Here is a 19887-nt window from a genome sequence, read left to right as displayed (position 1 = left end):
AAATCTATGGTCAGCGTTCATCTGTCCATTCTCTTTGCAGTAGTTTTCTGTCTCACAGATCCTCTGTCCTGGTTTTAATTCTACTTTTCAAATTGCAATACATCTTTCTCCCTGAACTTTGTTACAGTTAAGGAAAAACGTTATTGGAAAGGCACATATGTAATCTCCTAAACTTCGTGACAAAATATATTCCAGTGTGAACATTTACAGGAAGGAGGATGAGACTCTCAAATAACACATTTCCCAATGTATGTCCTAATTAATAGGCCCAGCTCACTCCATTCCAAGTAAGCTGCCATTGTGTTACTATGAATGTGATAATTATATTATTTAACATTTTTAATTCTTTTGTAGATTAAGGAAGTTTGAAACACAGTGTTTCACTAAATCTTAATTTTAAAAATTGTAGCAAGAGTAAAAAAAAAATCACTGTTTAACTTTAGAAAACAAAAACTATTTCAATTAGCAAATTGTGCTTTATTTATATCTTAGTTGGAAATGAATTACACACAATAATATGGATTTAAAGAAAATGCTGATATCTACAAAGACATACATAACAATATTAATTACTATCGTTTTATATAATCCATGTAATTGTATAGGAACACACGATTGGCAATCTGAGGAAACACTGACTTCACTGCACACAGTGGATTTCTTACAGAGTAACAGAAGTCTGGGGTAAATTCCTCTTGTAAGAAAGAAACATTTTTATTGTACTTGAAGTGATCTGGAGATAAAAGAGTAACTTAAGTGGATGAAAACAATATCCTAATTGAATCCTTTCCAACGTGTCCTTAGGAAACACTTTTGAAAATGTGCATGTTTAGGGGAAATATGTGATTCACTTCTGCCCTTTAGTGAAGATAGAATCTGGCCATCATCACCACATGCAGAAGATTCTCCCAAAAAAACAGTAGGGTAAAAGGCTAGCCCAGAGGTGATGAGGCAAGACCCACAATGGCTGGCCTCTGCCCTCCTCCTCTGCCCTTTAGTGAAGATAGAATCTGGCCATCATCACTGCATGCAGAAGATTCTCCCAAAAAAACAGTAGGGTATAAGGCTAGCCCAGAGGTGATGAGGCAAGATTCCCAATGGCTGGCCTCTGCCCTCCTCCTGTTGTCCTTCCTTTCTTCCTTTCCTTCTTTGTCCCATGCTTTCTACCCACCATTCCTTCATGCCTCCCTCCATCCCTCTTTCTTAGTTCTTCTTTAATCTTATTCTGTGTTCTATAGGAGAAGAAATTTTATCACCATCACAGGAATTGAAAAGTAACTTCATATATTTGAATTTGATTTGGACATATCAGAAATGAACAACTGTTGTATCTAAAACTCACATACACATTGCCCCTTTTCAATACGCTTCTAAAGGGTTATGCAGTTTCGCAATAATGAAATTATGAGTCAACCACACGTTGATTTAAAAACACTAGTTTAGAGACTTGAATATTTCTGGATGATTTTGATGTTAACACCTGTGTTTCTTCTCTATTGCTATGGAAAAAATATTGCTTTTGAGCTGGGAATGTAAATAGATTTTTTTCAAAGGCCTCACAATCACCAATCTAATTGTATTATCATTAGTTACATAGCATAAGACAAATTTCATAGTATCACTAAACCCTACTTCTCTCATTGATAAAATATAGGTGATAATGTTATTGTGGACATCAAAAGAGATTGTGCACAAATTCAATCAAGTCATGTATCACTGTGCCTGTGCAGAATAATGAACAAGTAACTGTTAGCTGTGACTCTAAACCAATTCCTCCCCAGAAATGAAAAACACTCAGTTAAGAATCCAGGGATCTTGTTGGCTACTCTTTTCTTTTTATTCTCTCTCTCTCTCTCTCTCTCTCTCTCTAGTTTTTAGGAGTTGCATGTGTTTTTGTGTTGGGTATTGAATTCATAGCCTCATGCATATGCAGTGTATACTGTACAACAGCTATACTGTTCAACCGTTCACTAAATTTGATGATTGCCTCTACGTGTATAAAAAAATCACACCCAGTGTTCATAAGTGACCTTGCTAAATTATTTATTATAAAATATGAGTATATAAACGTGATACTTTGATATTTCTCAAGTCAACATGACATTGTATTATTCCTGAACCATTGCTTAAACCTTCTTGGATATCATTTGTGGAAAAGAGCCAGATGTAGGTTTGGAACTATATTAAAGAATAAAGTCAGTGTAGGTGTTTTTATTTGACTTAAATCAACTTTTCTTAGTCCTTGAGGGTAAGGAAGGTCACTGTGATGCTTTGCTTATATGAAAGAACTTTGTACACCATGAAATGCTATATAAATATAAAACACCACCAAGTGGGATATTAAGGGATGAACACAGTCTCCAAGAATACAAAAAAAATGGTGCTCAAGGCTCTAAAAGAAATTCAGAAAACTGTCTAGGGTTCTGAGCTCCCACAGCAGTGTTCTGACATGTGCAGTCACCAAAGAACATAGGTGGAGGTAGACCTTACACGATAGGAGAAAATATAGTCTACAAAATCTGACCATTGATTCTATTATTCTGTTATTTCTCTGATCTTTTCTATTTCCAGTAATGCCCAGAATTATCTCCAACCAACTAATTTTGTAGTTATACATCCTAGACTCTGAGCTATGCTCTTTAGTTTGTTGTTTTTTAAAATTGATTTCTCCTGATTTAGTTTTCTGTAGAAAACTAACCTTGACAACAGCAAGGGTACATGAGTGATTTAATGTTGCTTTTTTCCCTGAAAAGGTGATCTGAATAAAAGGCTGAATCTGGAGAGAACATTGTGGGGGAAAACATAACTTTGTAATTTGTGGAGTGTGATGAATTTACTGCTGATGAAGGGTCAAGGACTAACCATCTCTAACTGGAACAGTAGCCTAAAAAATAACACAGAATCACCAGGTGAAAATTATTTCCAGTTTTAACACATGTTTGAATAGACAAGAAAAACTACTTGAGCAGTTAAAAATATTGTAATTTAAACGGACCACTCTTCAATCACCTGATTGACAACCTTAGAGATCCAAGGTTTATCATGTATTGTTTCCTGATAAAGTTAAATTGATCTGTTTCTGTCATGGTGGCTGTGGAATTGAGTTCTTTTTGACCCTTGTCTGAGGTCATTTTAAGTCCTTTTGAATTCTTTGCTTAAGAAGTTCAGTGTTTCCTTTTCCCTTCCTTTGCTTTGTATTCGTTATATTTCCTGGCCATAGCCAATGGGATACTTCTTAATAAAAGCTGACTAGTCTCTTCCTCCTTAAGTGCAGCTTTAGCAATGTCCTATCAGTGTCTGCTGAGCCAACTTATCACAGCTGAGATACCAGCAATGGTGGATTAGAAACTTTCCTGCTGAGAACAGAGGAAGAGAACTAAAGCTTTACACACTGCATATCTAATTACCCACAATCCTCATCAGATACTTATGCATGGGTGGCCAACTGCTTGCTCCATATGATGCTTTCTTTCAAAATGTAGAACATGACATTTCCAAAAATGAATGATTTAGGAATAAACTTTTGTTAGGAAAGATGAGCATAATATTCTTTACATTTTCCTCATCAAATAATCAACAGCTTTATTGGAGTATACTAATGTACTTTCTGACATAACTAGGTCTTTTAGGTCAAGCAAAAGGAGAAAAAGAGCCATAATACTACAATGCATTTCAAATGTAAAGGGACATCACATAGGTGTCCCTAAGTTACTAAGCTCAGCAGAGATTTAGTGGGAAAACATTATGAAGCTCCTTCGGTGAACTTATGTGAAGTCACTCTGCTAATCTACTCTATAATTCACACTTTTAGCAACATTTTTCTTTAGCTTGCAAAAATGAAAGAATCAATTAAAATGCATGCATAATACTTGCTTTTGTGTGCTTTAACTTAATGTTATTTCTATTCCCAGTATTTTAAGAAATACTATTTATTGTTTTCTGTGCCTGGCAAACACACTCTCAAATGACGTCTTTCTCAGTAGTAAAAGGAAAGGGTTTGAAATTGAGACGAATAGAATTATAGATACAAGAAATACTTCTTATGTAAAGTCACTTCTGAGCTTTCCTCAGTTTAGATTTAATGTTAGAATTTAAGAAGGTTTAGCTGGGCAGCGATAGCACACACCTTTAAAGCCAGCACTTGGGAGGCAGAGGGTGAAACTCCAAGTTCAAGGCCAGCCTGGTCTACAGAGTAAGTTCCAGGACAGCCAGGGATACACTGAGAAAATTTCTCTTGAAAACAAAACAAAATAAAACAAACAAAGAAACAAAAAGAATTTAAGAAGGTGTAAGTTAGACACCAGGAAGACAATTTGAAAAAGTCCATCAAAATCTTGATTTCTAGGTCGTCAGTGGACATTCCAGTTGGCTTCTAAAAGCTAGCAGAACACACTTTTCACTTTTCTCCAAACTCAGTCATCACTCTAAAAGAGGTCTTCTATCCCAGGCAAAAGGACAGAAGGAATAAATCAAGACCCCTGTAAGGTATGTCCTGACAGAAGAACTCCATTACCAAAGCCAGGGAAGAGACATCAGCATCCCCGTCAGAGTGAGTGTCATAGACTCAGTTCCTGGTGCACGTGCCGTGGCAGTCGTATCCAGAGTCCTTCCACGGTCTGCTACATGGACTTGCTTGACATCACTGAAGTTCATGCTGTCTGGAATCCCTGGAGTGCAAATAAGAAAGCACGGGGTGATATGGGCCTTGAAAACCTAGAATGGTTCTGAAATGTGATTGCCTTAAGCCACAGTGTTCTTTGCTTTTACTGTCTTCTCTGGTTTTTTTTTTTTTTATCCAGACTCCAAGATGAATGCTTGACAATTAGTCCTATGCTACTCACATTGTAAAAGTGACATATCTATATAGGCATCGCCAGAAATGCTGTGAAGAGCAAAGCAAAATATTATTTGACTAAAATTTTTTGAGGATATTTCTCTAATGACATTGATTGGTAAAGGAGCAAAGAAATTTAGTGAGATAGAATATCTTGAGATATTCTGTCACTGCTTGTCCCATTGTGTCAACTACAGAACCAGCAATAATTTTTCTCATGAAGATGAAATCAAGTCAGAGGAAATAATTAAATAAGATGTGTAACACTGAACTTCTAGATATTACCTTATATCAGAATAAAATAAGCATAGGGTTTTTGCATACTTATTTTTATTTTTCATTAAATTGTATTATTAAGTACAGGTATGTGGTGCAACGTGTTTTCATGATATAATAATTGTGGAATAAAAATCATTTTTGCATTGGGACTTTAAATTTTACTTTCTTAGCAATTTGAAAAGAAATGTACAATATAGTTTTAGGAGCTATGCTTAATGCTTTGTATTATGTTTGAAAGACTTGTGTCTCCTGCTTGAATTTTATACCTTTCTCTCTGAAACCTTGTTCTGTTTAGCCACTATCTCTTTTTCTTCTGCTGCTGGAAGTCTAGAAGCCCAAGAAGGCCCTGGAAAGCAGCCTTCTGCACTCTGTCTTTATGAAGTGTGTCTTTTTAGATTTTACACATGAAAGTGGGCACAGAACACTATTGTAATAATGCCCACCAACCCAAGATTTGGGTAGCCAATATATGCACACAGAGATATGATAATAACAATATAGTATATTAGAGAACTTGTCAATAGGAATACTGGCAATGGAGGATAGAGATGAAACACTTGATTTAAACATAAAAGAAATAAAAGGCAGGTGCAGTAATCCATTTGCTTTTAAATTGTTAGTCCTATGTGTTATGGAATCTGACAGGCTGGGTAGAGAATGGTCCCTAAATGATTTACAACAAACCAACTGTTTTCTTCACGTAAAACTTACGTATTAGTGTAGGGCACCCAGGGAATTGCTGTTTTATACCTCATTATGTAGTGTCACCAATATTCTAAGGCCAGGTGGCTCTGAGTTATCTCAAGAAATACTGCTATCCATCACAATGAACAGTTTCAACTCAGCGTTACCACAGCCACAAATATTGACATCATAATTACACTGAGATGGAAAAAAGGGCCTCATATAAGGAAAAGTCAATATTTATGTAATTAGGTCAATACAAATACATAATTCAGATGGCAAGCGCTACTGCATTCAGGGAGGAGAGCATTAAGACAAAGCAAGCTTTGCTGATCTGATGTATTGATTTTGCAGCCTGAGTTCCAGCATTATAATTCATTGTTTGGGTACTTGTTTTGCCCTTCTGTGTCATTAAGCAAGATAAATAAACTAGTGATCCATTTTTTTATAGTTATAGGAGCCAAATATGAATATTTTAGTCTTGGTTTTAAGTTTTTTACTGAGCTAGAGCTTACCAAGGATCTAGGAGAACTCTATCCAGCTGGGCATAGTGGTGCATGCCTGTAATCCCAGCACTAGGGGAGGCAGAGGCAGGTAGATCTCTGTGAATTTGAGGCCAGTCTGGTCTACAAAAAAAGCCCAGGAGAGCCAAGGCTACAGAGATTAACACTGTCTTAAAAAACCAAACCAACAATAACAACAAAAAAGAGAACTCTAGCCAGTTGAAAAAAAAAAGCCCCTCTCCAAGATAAATACATATATTGAGGTTTTACAGAGATTATTCAGCAGTTATTACGCAGTATGAACTGGTGTTTGGACTGGACTCATGAATAGTTTTTTCTTCTTAGGTCTTCTGATCTGGTGCTGCATTCCTTTCACCATGGACTAGGTGCTGATCCGGGTTCTGAGAGCACCACCATCTACACTCATACAAGTGGATGCCTTCTGGCCTGATGCCTCCAAGTCAGACAAGGTCAGGAGGGCTGAAATTGCTTTAAACCCAATGCCATGTTTCAGTATCTGATGTAAGTGTACTACCAATTAATATAAGACTCTAAAGGTTTATGTACTTTGAGTAACAAGTGAATATACCAGTTACAGCTAAAGTTATGAATCCAGTCATAGCCTGGCGTTGCTGCCTGTAGAGAAATGTTATCACACTGAAAGGCTAGCATAAGGACTCTATGACATAATGATGGTTTTCTTAAAGAAATTTAATTAACTTTGGAAATTATGACAAAGTTACCTAAAGAGTCGAAGAACAAAGAAAAATTTTTTCTGGGATATATTACACTAATATACTAAACAAAAATGGAAAATTTGAATACTCTTTTTGGTACCCAATAGCCAGTACAGAAAGGTACTGATAAGTCCACATGTCTTCCTGTGGTGACTGTCAGTCTAGTTGGGGAATGACAAAGGGTTGTGCTATCAAAAAATTAAATAGAATATTGAAACCTGGGTACTTTTTTGACAGGCAGTGCTATAAGGGATATATAAATGACAGACTATGTTTAGGGAAGTTTCTGCTAAGGAGAAAATTCCTGATTGTTTCATGGTTCTTCTTGCTCTAAATAGTTTACTGTATATGTGTGTGATAATATGAATGTATATGTAAAAATTTTAAAAAACATTTAACAAAAAATACAAAAAAGGGGATAGTGAAGTGTATTAACTTAGTGACATCTTTAACACAATAGCTATGGCAGGTTATAGACACTGAACTTGGTAATCCTATAAGGTATGCTACTTTGTATAAATGAAGTACAGAAGCTACGAGCAGTGAAGGAAGGTGGATTTGCAGTTCTAAAGTGTGAATCTGGGGTGTGATCAGATCTCTCATGGCCATCACACAGACTCTTCAGACCAACATCCTTGGTTGGTGGACATATAAAGACGCTCTACCATACAACAAGGACATTTGCTCAACTATGTTCGTAGCAGCCTTATTCATAATAGCCAGAATCTAGAAACAACCTATATGTCACTCAACCAAAGAACGGATAAAGAAACCATGGTACATTTACACAATAGAATACTATTCAGCTATCAAAAACAGGAAATCTTGAAATTTGTAGCCAAATGGATGGAACTAGAAAAGATCATCCTGAGTGAGGTAACCCAGACCCAGAAAGACACACAAAGTATATACTCATAAGTGGATATTAGCCGAACATACATATCCTCTGAGAGATTCCACCCAGTTGGGGGATAGAAGGACGGGGGCAGAGGGGCTCACAGGGGACAGAGTTGTCATGAACTCCACAAGGAGACTATTAAGGCAGGCAGATCTGGGCCCAGGGGTGCCTGCACAAACTGAGGCACCAACCAAGGATGTTGCAAACAGAAAACTTAGACCTTCTGTTCAGACAAAGCCAATGGACATCTCATTCTCTACATGGGGAATTGGGGACAGAGTGGGTCCCAGCCTTTTACTGGAACTCTGGTGTCAGGAATTTGATCACTGACCCGTGGCCTTGTGGGAACACAGAGAAAGGGGATATAGGCTATCCACAAGAGTGCTGATAAACAGTTATTAAACAGTAAGGGAGGATGATGCCACCTGTCAGAGGTCTAGAGGAGGGGAAAAGGGCAGAAGAGGGAGAGAGAGTAAGAATGGGAAGATAATAGTGAGGGGAATACAACAGTGTTGTAATGTGAATAAAGTATAAAAATAAAGAAAAATAGAGAACAAAGAGGATGATTCTATCAAGATAGGTTGCAGAGAGAACAAGTGAGAAACAGGTGAAGACAGAATTACCCAGAGAATGAGAAGGAGCCAGACGATTAGAACATATTGTCAGAGTTAGTTTCAGGCCAAGCAGAGCAATTCAGTCGGAAGCATAGAAGCCAGACTGAATCAGTCATCTTGGAGAGGAATTGGAGCTCAAACAGCTGACTAGAACTAGGAAGCAAGAGTTCAGAAAGAGAAATGGTGAGCTTATTCAGCAGTAAGTCTCAGAGGCTGAAACATTCTAGGTCTAGGTTAGCAAATGGAGGCTGGAGGCTGAAACATTCAAGGTCCAAGCTTGCAGAAGGTTACATTGTATGGAGGCTAGAACTTGCAGGCATAGGCCTAGGGAAAGTTAAAACAGAGAAAGAAACACTCTGGGCTCAGCCCAAGCCGTGCATTTCTATAGCTTGGACCAGGCTCTCAGTTCATCTCCTCATCTGAGGAAATAAAAATATTTACGTTGGTGAAAGTAGATCAGTCACCTGAGTGTTTGGAGAAATCCAGCTCTTCTTTGTCATGAACACATTGAGTTTTTCACTGATGTAAGGTGGGTAAGACATTTTTTTTCTATATACACTCCTCTTTTATCTATTTAATGCTATAATATTTCTCCAAGTTTCACTAAGCCATGGAGACTATGCCTAATAATAACTTACTTTAAACAAGGAAAATTGCATGGACTTGAATTGCCAATTTCTTATTCAGAAAAATCAAGTCACTGTGTGTCATAGACTATACTAGAGATTCAATACTGACTTCATAGTTTGGTGAGTCTAAAAAAAATAAAGAACAGAACTTGAACACCAGGAACCGTTTTTAAAATGCTGAAAATAAGAGAGGATTTAGATGTTGAGAGTAGGACTACAGAGCATTATTTGAACTCAACACTAAGATAATCATGGTATCAAGATATTTTCATTCAAGTAATGACCAGTGTATAACCATGGCATCTCATCTCTGTTGTACACTGTTGGTTTGAATGAATATTGTTGAATTTTAATTGAATAATGAAGCGTCTACACACACACACACACACACACACACACACACACACACACACACCCAAATGCATTTAGCTTAATTATTTCCTTCCTGTCTAAAAATTATAAACATCTGTGGAAATTTTTATTTACTCAGGGTCTCTTGGCCATAGATAGATATAAGTATGAGCTGCTCATTCACCAACTCCAACACCATGCCCACAGGAATGCACATTCAAAGCACTGAAGTTACAGACAAGTTCACGCTTTGCCAGAGCATAGATATGTAAGTAATTCCAGCCATTCTTTAAGATGACAAAATTTTAAGAACTTGGAAAGGAGAGCTCTTTTGTTTAGAAAAGTGAGTTCATCACATCTTTATGGGACCAAAAATTAATGTATAAAAAGGAAAAGGTAAAATATGCATAATTTATATTTTTATTTATTTATAGGTTAAGACTAATCCTATAGACCATTAAGGCACTATTTTTCTAAATAAAATTTCCATGGGTTTGAGTTTATAGAATAAATAATTTCTGTATGACATAAATAACTGTTACAAGGTCCAGGGGAACACTGTGGACTGGAAGTAATACACACCACATATTTCACTGAGTGAATGGTGTCTTTAACATAAGCATCTAATATTCCAAACAAAACCCACATGTGTTTTGATAGAATAATGGTAAAAGAAAACCAAGGATGTTACAAGAAAAAGTGATCTGAAGATGACTAAGAAGTTACTGGGAAACATACATACATACATACATACATATGTGTGTGTGTGTCTGTGTGTGTGTGTGTGTGTAATACAAAGAAGTGCCTTTTATCTTTTGCTCAGTTCATAGACATCAGAGTATATTGGCAGGGACATTACTTATTTTAGGGAAAATTTCCAACATATATCAAAACTGTTTAAAATGAACATTTACCCAGACACAATAGTAAAGCTGGTAGGAATAATTTTAAAAGGTGCACACAATAATTCACAAAATGTACATTAATAAAATTTGTTAGACATCCTGTGTCCATATGAAATAATATGAAATATAAAATCATGTTAAAATATGAGGTACACTGATTTATCACAAACTACTCAAAATTAACTATTGGTACAGAAAAATGGATTTTGGTAAACTTTATATATACACTAGCAATATCTTTAAGGTTCTATCAATCAGGTTATCACCATGTTACTATGAAAGTAGGAATTATCTCATTAATTTTTATGCTAACATAGTGAGCTTTTAGTAACAATTTTATGAATCAATAAGTTGAGAAATACAATCCAAAGCAGAAAATTGTAACATTACAAAAGTATATTTCTTCAGGCCTATTTGTTTCATTATAAAGGGCACAATTATATTGAATCAATTTCAAATGTGAAATAGAAATGAGAATTAGATATAAACAAAGAAGTCATGATATAATGTACAAAAAATCCATTGTAAAAAAATTGACACAAAATTTCAGAATAAAGTTGCTATGGTTTTCCAGTCAGATACTCTTCCTGGGGAAGTAACCTGACCAGGACCCCTCCCTTGGTGACAGGACAGGTGAACTGGTTAAAAACCAGATGTATCCAGGATAATGTTGAGTCTCCTTTCAGTTTGCCATGTGCACTTCTATAGGTTTCCATGATCAGAGTATAACAAATGGTTGGATACACAGGTGCCCACTAGTCCTGCAGTGGCTTGAACATGCCTAAGTGATACATGACCCAGGGGTGTCCTATTTCATATGCAGAAAGTCTCATCAATGAAGCTGTTCTAGTGAAACTGTGTTGTAGACTCTTGTAGGACCAAGACTATTGTTATGTCTGTTTTGGTGGTGGAGGTGGTGGTGGTGGTGGTGGTGGTTTGTGTACATATGTGTGGTGTGGGTTGATGTGTTTATGTTATGTTATGATATGTTTATGTACTGTTGTGTGTGCAGATATGATGTCTGCAGTGGCCAGGGGTGACTTCTACTTGTGTAGGTCTTATTTCCTTGAAACAAGATCTCTCATTGCACATGGAAATCAATAACTTTCAGCTAGCCTGTTGGCTAGAAAGCCCCAGGGATCTGCCTGTCTCTACATCCCCTTACTAGCTCTTGAGAAGCAGGCTCACATGGCCATCTCTCACCATTTACCTGAATGTTGCTACTCTAAACAAAGGTCCTTATTCTGATACAGAAATTGTACTTACTAGATGATGCAGCTCCTCTCTTTTTGATCCTCTAAAATTTTAGTTTTCCTTTCTATGCAGTTATATGTTTGTTTGTTTATGTTTTTGCTTGCTAAGGTTGTCATCAGCCCCATGCTCCTCTTGCCTTAGTCTGATGAAAGCTACTTTTATAGAAATGCACCACACTACTAGGATCTCTTTGAATTTTGAAACAATCAATAGCCTTCTTTTTAACAAGTTATGCTAGAATTCTGGGAATATGTCTACTTTGAAAAGGCTAGCTAATGTTTTACAAAAAGTCTTCAAGGGTTAGACTGTTCTATGGTCTATGATAAGCCAAAATTTACTCATCTGTAGTATAAGATAGGTAAAGATAAGATAAAAATATTATATTTTATTTATCATTGCATGAAATTAGTTACTGTAGAGTACTTTCACACACCCACTCATCCATAGGAGTATTCAAGATCTGCCTAATGCTTGGCTATGAGTCTCAATATCTGTATCGATCATCTGCAGGGTGGGGCCTCTCAGCAAACAATTATGCTCGGCTCCTGTCTGTACATATAGCAGAGTATTGTTAGTGGTTGTAGGGCTTTTCTCTCTCCCATGGGAATGGTCTCAGCTTGGGCCAGGAACTGGTGGTCATTGGTGGGTCACTCTCCCAGGTTCTACTCATCTTTATTTCCTCACATCTTGTAAATAAGGTAGAATTCGGTTGGAATCTTTTGTAGGTGGATTGGTGTTGCCCTCCCACCACTATAGGTCCTGCCTGGCTGGAAGGTGGCCTGATCAGTTTCCCTGTCCCCCCTGTTGTAGGAAGATCCCCTGAAGACAGTCCCTATTCTCCCTGTAGCTAACCCTGTCAGAGGTCTTCAGCTTGTCTCAGTGATGCCCCTACCTCAGGTTTCCCTTTTCTCTCTAGTCTCTCAAAACTCCCCCTCCCACTCTCCCCACATCTGACTACCCACCCCATTTCCATCCCCACACCCTCTCGTATCCAGCTCTTTTTCTACTTCCTCTTCCTCCATCTTTTCTATTTCCCCGTCTGAGTGAGATTCCTTGGGCCCTCCTTGTTACTTGTTGCTTCTTTGGGTCCATGATTTGCAGTATGATTATCCTGTAATATATGACTAATATCCACTTACAAGTGAGTTCTACCTTCTAAAGGTTTCATGACGTCCTTAAAGATCACTGTCCACCGGGATTCAAGTGAGGCTCTGGGGGACATTTTTTATGCAAGCTAGAACATAACTTTTCTGTTCCCGGGACTCATCGTCCACCCAGTTCTTCAAGTTTGCCTATAGTTGATTAAGGATCTTATTGGAAACAAGAAACACACATACTTAATTTGAATAACTTTGTAATAATTCTTCATTTATAAATAGCTTTATCATGAAATTTCTTCAGGGAAAAATTTTAAAGTAGAATCTTACAGAATTTATTTTTTTGTATTGTTGGTAATTAATACAACACACTAATGTATATTTATTAGCTATAGTATTATCATTGCTCATATATTGGACTTAGTTGTGGAAATTGATATGTGATGTAGAATTATTCTTATTGATAATTCTAAAAATTGTTTTAAGAAGTAAAGAATGAGACTACTAGTTATGTTTATAAAATTAGAAAAAATATGTGTGATATCTAATTTACCTTGGTGACAATATTGACTCAAAATAGTATTACAAATTAAAATAGTAAAATTTCATTAACTGAGCACAATATAATGGATTTCCATGTTATCAAAGATAAACTTTTCAATGTGACCAGGAAAAAGCCTGATTTTTATTAGAAGAACAAAACATTAATTTTAAAAGTAGTAATGGAAGGTAAAATAAGTAGATAAATTCACGCTAAACCCCAAAGCGGATAAATGCTGCCACAGATTTCTCTGATAATTTAAACTAAATACATGGTATAAGAATATTTTCAAAGAGAGCTTAGTGTTTTCACCACTTCCTATTTTATTCTAAATTAATTATTAAAGAACATACTTAACACAAAAAATAACCAGAGAGAATGGGATGAAAATTATGTTGCTGACTGTCTTAGTTAATTTTATATTGGTGTGAAGAGACATTGTGATCAAGGCAACTAATAAAAGAAATTGTTTAATTGGAGGAGCAACTGAGAGCTTAGTGTTATCCACAAGCTGTAGGTAGAGAGGCAGGTGGGGAGAGACCTGGATCTGGTGTAGACTTTTGAAATCTCAAAGTCCATTCATATTGACAGACCTCCAACAATGCCACACTTTATAATCCTTTTCTTTTTTTCTTTTTTGGTCTGGCTGTTGTTTTTAAATTTTTTTTTATTAATTCATTCATATTACATCTCAATAGGTATCCCATCCCTTGTATCCTCCCATTCCTCCCTCCCTTCTGCTTTCCCCCTACTCCCCTCCCCTATAACTGTAATTAAGGGGGACCTCCTCCCCCTGTATATGCTCATAGGGTATCAAGTCTCTTCTTGGTAGCTTGCTATCCTTCCTCTGAGTGCCACCAGACCACACCTCTCAAGGGGATGTGGTCAAATATGGGGCACCAGAGTTCATGTGAAAGTGAGTTCCCACTTTCCACTCAACTGTGGAGAATATCCTGTCCATTGGCTAGATCTGGGTCGGAGTTCAATGTTTACTGCACTTATAGTCCTTGGCTGGTGCCATAGTTTGAGCAGGACCTCTGGGTCCAGATCCCCCCATCATAATGATCTTTTTGTAGATTTCTAGGACCCTCTGGATCCTTCTATTTCCCCATTATCCTATGCTTCTCTCACCTAAAGTCCCAATAGGATGTCCTCCCCTCTGTCCCACTTTTCTGGTAAGTGAAGACTTTCATGGGACATGCTCCTTGGGTTAGTGTCCAGATATAAGTGAGTTTATACCATGTGAGTCTTTCTGCTTCTGGGTTAACTCATTATTATGACCATTTCTAGTTCAATCCATCTGTCCACAAATTTCGAGAATTCCTTGTTTTTAATAGCTGAGTAGTATTCCATAGTGTAAATGTACCACAGTTTCATTATCCAATCTTCTACTGAGGAACACTTAGGCTATTTCCATGTTCTGGCTATTATGAATAAGGCCGCTATGAACATGGTTGAGCATATGTCCCTGTTGTGTCTGGTGCTTCTTCTGGGTATATTCCAAAGAGTGGAATAGCTGGGTCTTGAGGAAGTCATATTCCCAGTTTTCTGAGATAGTGCCAGATAGATTTCCAAAGTGGCTGTACTAGTTTGCATTCCCACCAGCAATGAAGGAGTGTTCCTCTTTCTCCACATCCTCGCCAGCATGTGGCTTGACTTGAATTTTTGTTCTTAGCCATTCTGATGGGTGTAAGATGGAATCTCAGAGTCCAAAACAGTTCCACCAACTAGGGACCAAGCATTTAAACATATGAACCTATAGGGACCATTTTTATTCCAACCACCACACTAACCAAAGTAAATGACAAACATATAAGAAACTGTGTATGAGTGTCTTGATTAATTAATAACAATCAATAAATCAGGATTTAATATCAGTTGTAATTAAAGTGGTTTCAAATAATTATTAAAGTATCTAAAAGGTGGTGTGATACGTATGTGAAAGGCTCCAGGGCCTAAGTTCATATCCATAACACCCATATGAGCAACACTGTGCCAGGCTGTGTACATATGTCACCCCATGCTTGGGGCAAGGGCGTGGCAGAGCAGACATGAGGACCACTGGATTTCATGGGCCAGCTGGTCTATCTGAAAAATGGCCAGCTCTATATTCAATGAGAGATGCGCCTCAAGGGAATATGCAAAGCAATGAGACAAGACATTGTCTACTATGTTGATTTATTCAGTGCATGTATGCAAAACAGGTGTGTGAAACTCCCTTCACAGAAAACACACATATTCTAATGTGTGTGTGTGGCATAAAAAAAAAAGGAGGAATCTCAATAAACGTATAAGTGTGTGTTTTAATGAGTATTAAAAATTCAAAGCAAAGCACTTAAAGAATTGATATAGAATTGCATACATTATACATATATTTAAAAAATAGAGGATTAAAGAAACATAATGGAAATGCAGACTAACGAAAGTCAAGCCAGAATAAGCAAAATAGTCTTATAAATTGAAAATATGCAATCAGATAGTAAAGCCATGTGGAACTATTTCAGCAATCTCAAAATGAAATTAATTACATCAGAATAATAAATGTATATCAGGTTTTCAAAAAAAATAGTAACACACCAAAGTATAATGATATAGAGAGGGTTAGAGGCTTAGAAAAATGTACTTTGGGCAGAAGAATTTCCAAAGATAGCAGATATCATTATAATAATGAAAGATAATATGGACTGTAGTATTGAAAAAATAATAATGATCATTACAGGATGAGAAACTATTCAATGCAGAGCTGACAGTTCTGAGTCTAGTAGGTTTTGCTACTTACAAAATGAATACATACATGGTTCATATTGGGTTTTAACAAAGCCTATCCCATAGTTGATTCTTCCAACTCGTAAAAATTAATACAGCTCGAAATGATTGTTAGCTTGAATCACTGTAGTAAGTGTTTGTGTGTGTGTGTGTGTGTTTGAGAGAGAGAGAGAGAGAGAGAGAGAGAGAGAGAGAGAGAGAGAGAGAGAGAGAGAGAGAAGGGGGGTGGAGAGAGGAAGGGAGGGAGAGAGAGAGAGAGCGAGAGAGAGAGAGAGAGAGAGAGAGAGAGAGAGAGAGAGAGAGAGAGAGAGAGAGAGAGAGAGAGAGAGAGAGAATGAGAGAGAGAGAGAATGAGAGAATGCTACCACCTTCTGGTCATCCTCTTGAGATTATCTCACTTTAAGTTGCTCACTCTTTATTAAGGGGGAGGGCAAGATGTCCTGGTTAGCAGATTTTCTATGAAGAACTCAACACTCGAAACTTTGTTATGTCTCATCCACTTTGTGTTTTGCCTGTTCTAGTTTAATTTAATTTGTTGTAATAAAATTCCCTCACAAAAAGCAATTTAGAAGAGGAAATATTTATTTAATTTACGACTCCAGATTGTACTTTATTACTATGAGGAAGTCATGGTGACAGTAACTTGACACCACTATCACATCACAACAACAACAACAACAATAAAAGCACATGAAAAATATGTGGAAACCATGGTCTTCTTTTCATTATTAATTATCCCCTTTACATCCCTGTGATAGCTTCTTCCCTCCTCTCCTCCCTGTCCTACACTTCCTCCAGGTTTCCCCTATCACCCCTTCCCTAGGCCTCAGAGAAGAGGTGACCTCCCCCACCTACCCACCCCAGTATATCAAGTCGCAGCAGTACTGAGTGCTTCCTCTTCCCCTGTGGCCTGTTGAGGTAGCCTCACCAGGGGAATGCGATTAAAAAGTGGCAATGGAGTCCATGTCAGAGTCAGCCTTTATTCCCTATCCCTGAGGACTGAGCTGCCCATCAGTTACACCTGTAAAGGGGGCCTAGGTCCAGCCCATGCATGGCCCTTGGTTGGAGCTTCAGTGTCCACAGAACCCCTGGGCCTCATTTAGTTGGCTCTATTGGTCTTCTTGCTCCTCTCCCCTCTGAGTCTTTCTATCTTCCCCCCTACTTTTCCACAAGACTCCCTGAGCTCCCCACAATGTTTGACTGTGTGTCTCTCTGCATCTGTTTCCGGTATCTGATGGTTGGAGCCACTCAGAGGACAGCTATTCAAGGTTCCTGTCTGCAAGCATAGCACAATGTCATTAGTAGTGTCAGGGGTTGGCTCTCTCATGGTGTGGGTCTCAGGTTGGGCCAGGCATTGTTTGGACATTTCCTCAATCCCTGCTTTTTCTAACCCAAGGAAAAATCAATTGGAGGTTTTAGAAGAATGTAGGAGACATGAATGAAAAACGGGAAAATACTAACGTTTAAATGTTTAAGTGGATGAGTGGGAAGATGAGAGTGTACAGTGGGATAGATTAGGCAAAATTAAACATACTTTGCAAGCTAACTAAAAATATAATATATATTAAATTTTTTGAACAGGAGTACTTTGCATGGATGTATAATTGTGCTTCCAGAAGACATGAATTCTGCTTACATAAGAATTCATTGCCAGGTGTAGTATACTGTACTAACAGTTGCTGTTCAAAGAAGCCCCAGAGTCACCCCCAAACAACATGGAGTATTGTTATGGCCACTAAACTAGATGGTAAGATCTATTACCCTCTTACTTAGGACACTAATTGTTTAAATTAGGGTTACTATTGCTCTTAACCAAAGTCAAGTTGGGGAGGAAAGGGTTTATTGGTCTAGATCATACAATCCATCACTGAAGGGAGTCAGGACAGGAACTTAAGCAGAGGCAGAATCTGGAGTTAGGAGCTGACTTAGAGGCCATGAAAGGTTGCTGTTTATTGCCTGGCTCCACATGGATTTTTCAGCCTACTTTCTTATAGAACCTGGGACTACCAGGCCAGGGCTGGTACAGCATACAGTGGTGCCTTCCCCCATCAGTGGTTAATCACTAGTTAAGAAAATGCCCTATAGGTTCATCTCCAGCCTAATCTTATGGAGGCATTTTTTTTTATTTGAGGTTCCCTCCTCTCAGATGAGTTTATCTTACATCAAATTGACACAAGACTATTCAACACACTACTCACTAAAGCACATTGAGAAATCAACCTCAAACTGTTAAAGAACCTTCCCCTGAGGGCTGGCTTATGCAGTGACATAATGTGCTTATCAGGCTACGAGTGGGAAGAATGTGCCAATGGTGTTACATCTAAATGCTGCAGTACCAACCTCCCTGGTAAGTTGTGTCCCTTGGTGAAATGCTGGCATGAGAATTGTAGGCATAACCAATCACCTTCCAATTGGACATGAGGCATGCTCCATGGGAGGGATTTTATATTTGATATTGTAAAAGTTGTCGAAAGCACGGTATGGGTGGATCATATTACCTCGGTTAGAATTACTGTTATTTTGCTAAATGATTAGTTGTCAGACTGTATTCTAAGTAGTGATGTTTGCAGCATTAGATGTTATGCTGCTTCTGTCTATGCTCAGAAAAACTTGTCTTTGCAGTGGATCATGATTAATGCAGAGACTCACGAGCAGTAAAGGGGTTGAATGTAAATATTACTGAGTATTTGGTGGTGGGTGAGTCATCTGTATCAAACTCTCAATGTCTAAGGCTCAAGGATTGTCATGGAAGAGGGGAAAGAAGGAATGTAAGAGCTGGTAAATGGAGAGAAGAGCCATGAAATGCTGACTTCTGGATGTGACGTCACTGTTGCTCACACCAACGTGCAAATTATGGTTACCTGCATGATACCTGAACAATATTACACTAGATGACATTCCATGTTGGACTTCAGGGGGTGGAATCTGTGAAACAACCCTATGATATGAGCTATTGGCAGTGTGTAATTCTGGAAGTAACATCATCTCTTTAAAGGACCTGGTCATTGATAGGTTGCTCATGTTCCTTCCCATGAGCATATGGAAAACACTAATTCGGCCCACTAGTTACTAATAAAGAAGAGGACAGGAAAATAAAAGGGGCACTGGTGGAGTTTGGAAGCAGGTAGTGGTGGATGATACAATCAGTGTATATTGAATAAAGTATGTAACATTCAAAAGAATAAAATACTATTTATAAACAGAAACCTAGACAAATGAATACATGCTTATCTACTTGGTTTCAGCACACTCTCCACACTTATGCTACCCAGGATATCCTGCCTAGGAAATGGTGCTGTCCATAATGGGCTGGGTCTTTGCTCATCAGCTACAGCACAACAAGACAAGCCCCCAGACATGCCAACAGGTAACTCTGATACTGAAGAATCATTCATTAAGACTCTCCTCTCAGGAGATTCAAGATGGCTTTTAGTTGACTGAGTTACTGATCACATCTGCTATATTGAAGACAGTCCTTACGTTGTAGTAAGGGCAGTAGGTGACTGGTTAGGATAATCTATTACATTTGAAAGCTATGCTTATAAATTCATAGCCATTCTTAGATTAAATACTAGACCTCATTAATAGTACTATAACTTGTACTGTTAATTTTAATCTTCTGACACTTATAAAGTAATGATCTTCAATGTACCTGTTATAATTTCAACACCCATAGGTTTTTATTAGGAATATAATAACATATTAAGTAAATAAACACACTTAAGTGAAATATACATAATGAAATCGTTAGTTTCCCCATTGCTGTGATCAAGTACTGATAGGTGATTTGGAGCA

At 37.7% G+C, this 19887-nt stretch overlaps 1 protein-coding gene across 1 annotated transcript in view; it reads right to left on the bottom strand.

Annotated features, from left to right (window-relative positions):
• Positions 1-4275: 4275 nt before the first annotated feature.
• Positions 4276-19887, bottom strand: part of Gpc5 (glypican 5) — an 899046-nt gene continuing 883434 nt past the window's right edge. Inside the window, exon 4 of the mRNA XM_051161022.1 lies at positions 4276-4667. Coding sequence (XP_051016979.1) covers positions 4510-4667 — 158 coding nt within the window. The 3' untranslated portion in view covers positions 4276-4509. The remainder of the gene's footprint in view (positions 4668-19887) is intronic.

The sequence above is a fragment of the Acomys russatus genome, chromosome 18, assembly GCF_903995435.1.
Source record: "Acomys russatus chromosome 18, mAcoRus1.1, whole genome shotgun sequence".
Lineage (NCBI taxonomy): Eukaryota > Metazoa > Chordata > Mammalia > Rodentia > Muridae > Acomys > Acomys russatus.
The sequence above is the reverse complement of the archived record's forward strand: the minus strand, read 5'-3'. Positions and strand labels throughout refer to the sequence as shown.